General features: G+C 53.2%; 1 protein-coding gene across 2 annotated transcripts; it reads left to right on the top strand.

Moving 5' to 3' along the window:
* The first annotated feature begins 3,193 nt into the window (after nucleotides 1-3,193).
* Nucleotides 3,194-4,245, top strand: Ucn (urocortin). 2 transcript variants are annotated; one of them, XM_028784396.1, is made up of 2 exons: nucleotides 3,194-3,445; nucleotides 3,705-4,245. In XM_028784396.1, exon 2 carries the CDS (start codon nucleotides 3,713-3,715, stop codon nucleotides 4,079-4,081), a length of 369 nt encoding a protein of 122 aa, XP_028640229.1. In that variant the 5' UTR covers nucleotides 3,194-3,445; nucleotides 3,705-3,712; the 3' UTR covers nucleotides 4,082-4,245. The 2 variants fall into 2 exon arrangements, with proteins under 2 accessions (XP_028640229.1, XP_028640228.1); XM_028784395.1 differs by having other exon boundaries at nucleotides 3,700-4,245.
* Nucleotides 4,246-5,596: the final 1,351 nt, after the last annotated feature.

Below are 5,596 nucleotides of genomic sequence, written 5' to 3'. Positions count from 1 at the left end.
TTCTTAATGTGTGTGGCTATGTACATGTGTGAGCAGGGCACAGACACCAAAAGACAGCATCAGATTCCCGGGAACTGGAGTTACAGACCATTGTGATCTGCCAGATATGGGTGTTGAGAACCAGACCTAAATCTTCTGAAAAGGCCAGGCATGAGGGTGCATACTTTTTACCCTAACACCAAAGAGTCAAAGGTGGGAGGATCAGGAGTTCAAGAGTTCAAGACTGTCTTTGGTGTATAGTGACTACAAGTGTTCTGTCTGTCTGTCTGTCTCTCTCTCTCTCTCTCTGAGATATATATATATATGAGTTTTATATACACACATATAAATGTGGCTATCTATTATTTATATATAATATATGATAACATATTTTAAATACACACATATATCTACATATATATATGTATGTATATATGTCTGAATGGCAGGCAGGGCATTATTTTTAGAATTGAAATCTTGGCTGATGTAAGGTGTATAGATATATTTGGAAAGGTCTAGATAGACGAGTCGTTTGTTACAAGAGAGCTGCTGGTGGGCCTGTGAGGTGACGCAGTGAGGAAGAGCCCTTGCTGCCAGACCTGATGACTTGAGTTCATACCTCGGAACCCACATGGTAGGAGAGAACCAGCTCCCCAGAGTTGTCCTCTGATTCCATGGGCACGCATGCGCACAGAGACAAAATTAATAAGTAAAGGGAGTGAGCTGTGGAGGTTATTTAAGCTTCGAGGCCTCCATTTGACAGGTGGAACTCTGAGGTAGAGCAGGACTGAACTGGATGTCTCCTGGTCTGAACCTACAGTCCCTACTCATGGGCTCAGAGGAATGCGACCTAAACCTGGAACTTGCTGAGTAAGTCTTTCACATACACTCCCTACCCTGCTCCTTCTCTTCTCACAGTAGAATTCCTGTCCCTTAGGTTGGCTGTTGTCCAGTGTGTTGCTGTTGTCTGGAACTCCTACCTGTCCTGGAAGGCACATCAGCTCTAAGCCTGCCGTGTTCCATGGTTTGTACCTTGTACTGATGCACCGTGGCCCTGGAATGCTTGGACAGCTTCATCAGGACTGTCTGCTCTACGGAGGACCCAAGTTTGGTTCCAAGCACCCACATCAGGTGGCTCACAACTGCCTGTGTCTTAAGCTCAGGGAGATCTGATGTCCTCTTCTGGCCTCTGAAGCACCTGCACTCACATGTATATACCCACGCATAGACATGTATTTGTAACTAAGCACACAATGAAATCTTCTTTAAAAGGAGGGAGTGTGTCAGTTTCCATGATATAGGGTTGCTGATCAGAATAGGTTGACCATTCTGAAGTGGCACATTTCACTCTAATCACTGAGACCTTTATAATATTGCTGTCCCTCTGGCACTTAGCTGATGGGGACACACTATAAGAATTGTGTCCTGGGCTAGAGAAATGGCTCAGTGGTTAAGAGCACTGGCTGCTCTTCCAGAGGTCCTGAATTCAATTCCCAGCAACCACGTGGTGGCTCACAACCATCTGTAGTGGGATCTGATGTCCTCTTCTGGTGTGTCTATAGACAGTGACAGTGTACTCAGATACACGAAGTAAATCTTTTTTTTTTTTTTCGAGACAGGGTTTCTCTGTGTAGCCCTGGCTGTCCTGGAACTCACTCTGTAGACCAGGCTGGCCTCGAACTCAGAAATCCGCCTGCCTCTGCCTCCCAAGTGCTGGGATTAAAGGCGTGCGCCACCACCGCCCGGTGAGAGCTTTTTTTCATATGTAGAACATTGTAAAATAATAAATATAGCAAATGCATAAACCAGTAACTATTGCTTATCACTACGTTGTGTGCACTGCTCATGACTGCACGTGTGTACCCCATCTTCCTGCCAGCTTAGTCTGTCTCCACCAGCAGCAGCGTCACAGATACACGGATAGTGCACTAAGCGGGACACCTAATGTTGCCCGTGGCAGGGATATTCAGCTCAGCTGTGATCATATGAAGCCGCCATTGTGCGTGTTGCCATCACTGACTAAAAGGTTGTTATTATGCCACATGACTGTCCACATTCCCCCCACATAGTGTACTCCCCGCAGATATTTGTAGAATAGTATGACCTGACGACTTTACACTGTGTCCCAATGGCTACCACACATCCCCATTCTATAAATGCAACTTTCCGTCCATTGTTGAGGCTTGAACTCAGCGTTGCCCATGCTAGTCAAGTGCTCTCACACTGAGCAAAATCCCTAGCCTAGAGTGGCTGTCATGCTTAACTTTTCTAGGTCCTAGTGCCCTTCAAGACCCTCTCAAGGACTTTATAGGCACAGATATAGATACATTATTATCTGGAATCTGCAGCGGCCATGGATAAGACCCTTCACAGAAAACCACAGGCCTGTCTAACTGGAAAGAGGTGGAGGCTATTCATTTACAAAAACAGACACCAATAGTTTCAGAAGTGAGGACCTGACCATACCACACATTGATGGTAGAACAAGAACTTGGTCCAAAGTTTTCTCACTTCCCAGTGATTTCTCCTTTTTTTGGGAGGGGGGTGGTATTCAAAACTGGGCTCTTTGTGTAGTCTTGACTGTTCTGGAGCTAGCTTGGTAGACCAGGCTGGCCTCAAACTCACAGAGATCTTCCTGCCTCTGTCTCCTGGGTGCTGGGATTAAAGGAGTGCACCAGCACCCCACCTCCTTACGTAGTAATCTTAACTAGAAGGTAAAAAGGTGTAATAGTACTGGTTCTGTGGTTCCTAGGAACAGGATGACTTTGGCAAGCTCGGGGTTTCCTTAAGTTTTGAAAGCTGAACACCCTTTTATGCCATTCTGACACCTGTAGATTTTAGTTTCTACTGATGTACAACGGTCAGTAGACTGAGTCAGACCCATTGGGTTGGAGGGCCTTTGGGTGTGACTGTGTTATTGAGTCCCTGCCAGCAGAGCATTCCTGATCTCAATTTGGGGATCCAGTAGCCAGCCTAGGGACTGTGTCTAAGCAGCCCGGGGTCCTCCCCAGAACTTCTGTCCAGATTGTTGACTGTGACAAAGTTCAGTACCACGGACAGCTCCACACTCCTCCCTCTCTGTACTTGAGAAGAGAAACCCCACTATCCTGAAGACACTGGTGGTTCTGTGTCAGGGAAGGACTCTGCATCCGGAGAGATCTATCTTTATGGCTCCGTCAGCTTCTCCCTCTACAGCCAGGGTGCTTCCAAAGATAGCTCCAGGGACACAAAGTCAGGATACGCGCCCCTCTGGGGGCTCGAAGCTGCTGGACTTGAAGCTGCCGGTGTCATTGTTTCTACAATCAGTTCATGTTCTTCGCTGACGTCAGTCGGAGCTGTCCTGGTGCTATATAAGGCTGGCGACGGTCCCGGGACAGACCCCGTGCTCCCCAAGGCGTCTTCAGCCCGTCCCCGGGGACACAGACTGGAGCTCCGTCTTGCATTGGGCAGACACTCCCGATAACCTGTGAGTGGCTTGGAGCAACTCCCTTACTACCAAGACTCTACACTCAGCCCACCCACTGTGACCTGCCGGGAGGGAAGGAGGGAGAGAGGGGTGGAACTGGACTGGCACAGCGCCTAGGGCTGGTGGGCAGGCTGTGGACACCAGGCAACAGCTGGAGGGTCCCGGCGGGGGCACTGGGCGTGCGCACCAAGGGGCTCGTGTCACCTGCGGCTGCTCCAAGTGCACCTCACCCTATGCCGCCCCTGTGTGTCCAGGGCAGGCGGCACCATGAGGCAGAGGGGACGAACTACGCTCCTGGTAGCGTTGCTGCTCCTGGCACAGCTGCGCCCGGAGAGCAGCCAGTGGAGCTCAGCGGCTGCGGCGGCGACTGGGGTCCAGGATCCGAATCTGCGATGGAGCCCCGGAGTGCGGAATCAGGGCGGCGGCGTCCGCGCGCTCCTCTTGCTGCTAGCGGAGCGCTTCCCGCGCCGTGCGGGATCTGAGCCTGCAGACGAGCGGCAGCGACGGGACGACCCTCCGCTGTCCATCGACCTCACCTTCCACCTGCTGCGGACCCTGCTGGAGCTAGCTCGGACACAGAGCCAGCGCGAGCGCGCCGAGCAGAACCGCATCATATTCGATTCGGTGGGCAAGTGATTGGCCCTGTATGGGGTCACAAAAACCTTGACCCTTTCCCCTACATACCCCGGGGCTGGAGTGCGCACAACCCGAGCTGGCTCAAGTCCCGAGGTACAGCGCCGCCCAGAGTCACCCTGAACACTCCGAGTGGCTATTTTTTAATAAAACTGCCCAAGAGCTTAGCCTGTATCTTCTTTCATAGCAGTGAGAGGGCACCGGCACCTACAGTAGGGTAAGAACTTTTGGGGGAGTGGGGCTCCCCAGGCCGGGAGGAGAGACAAGCATGCTAAGTGGGATGGGAGAGGAAGCCTATCAGTTAAATTCCTGAGGGCCCTTCCCCCAACTCGCAAAATCCCGGGACTCGGAAGTCTGAGACCCCACCCCAGACACCTTTCAGGCCCTCCGGCTCAGGAGGCCACCTCTGGTGTAAAGGGGGTACCCACGAGAGACTATTTCGCCTCTGCTCCTGCAGATGGTCTGGGGTTGAGAAAGGGCAGAATGATGGCGAGGTTGCTTCTATAGCTGAGCCTAGGAGTGGGCAGCGAAAGGAGCCAAGGACGTGGGACACATTGAGTCCTTTATTGAGAACCTTCCCGGGGGGCGGGAGGCCGAGCTGGGTGGCGCGATGGTCTCTGCGCAGATCCTCAGCATCCCTTGGCTCCGCCGTGCGCGCGCGCTGGATCATAGTCGGGTCAGTGCAGTCCTGAGCCGGGGGTGGGGGTGGGGACGGGGGGGGGGGTGCGGAAAAACCGCTCGGTGGGCGGGTGCTCCAAATGAACAAGGCATTCCCGACAGGCAGCGGGTTTCTACTACTCGGGCGGGACCCTACAGGCTCCCCAAAGCCGTGGGAAAAAGAGTGCGCTTTTCAGAGCGCTAGGGGGTGCTCTTTGAGGCTCCTGTTGAGTGGCACCCGAATGGAGTGCAATCACCAAAGGGAACAGGAGCTTGCTAACTACTCCTTACCCCAAAACCTTCGTCCAACTCTCACCTTCTGGCCCGTCCAGCCGCTCCTCCTCCAGCCCCGCGTTGCCCTCTTCCCCGTCCAAAGCCACCTCGTCATCCTCTTCATCCCCAGCGGCGCCTAGGTGGAAGGCAGGCCTGGTGATGTGGAGCCCCTGCTCTTCTGGACGTAGCGTCCACCTCATACCCCTTCAGCGGGTCTAAACGGTCCCTCCCCCGGCTCCCTCACCGGGCTGGAAGTCGATGGTCCGCAACATTTCGGCCACGTGCTCCACGCTCACGGAGAATTGCTCCATGCTCTCATAGCCTGGTTCTGGCCGTCCTGCCAGCTCCACCTTCGACATTGCCCCGACCCTGTGACGGCCACAAGGGCTCAGCAAAGGGACTTCGCTCCCTCAAACCCCTCCCAGGTCAGAAGGAAAGAATCCACAGGGTCCCTTGCTTTCCCACCGCGCAGCCCACTCACTTGTTGATAAGCTCCTTGGCCTGCTGCAGGAGAGAAAAGGAGGGCGAAGGTGAGCACTGGCCAGCCCTGGCAAAGAGCCCCATTTCTGATTCTCACCAACCTTGCGG

This window comes from Grammomys surdaster, unplaced genomic scaffold (assembly GCF_004785775.1).
Source record: "Grammomys surdaster isolate TR1022 unplaced genomic scaffold, NIH_TR_1.0 122256, whole genome shotgun sequence".
Taxonomy (NCBI): Eukaryota; Metazoa; Chordata; class Mammalia; order Rodentia; family Muridae; genus Grammomys; species Grammomys surdaster.
This window is presented reverse-complemented; position numbering and strand designations above follow the sequence as displayed.

Excerpts from the sequence above, each read along its gene's own strand:
- Ucn (XM_028784396.1), top strand. The coding sequence starts at position 3,713 with ATGAGGCAGAGGGGACGAACTACGCTCCTGGTAGCGTTGCTGCTCCTG.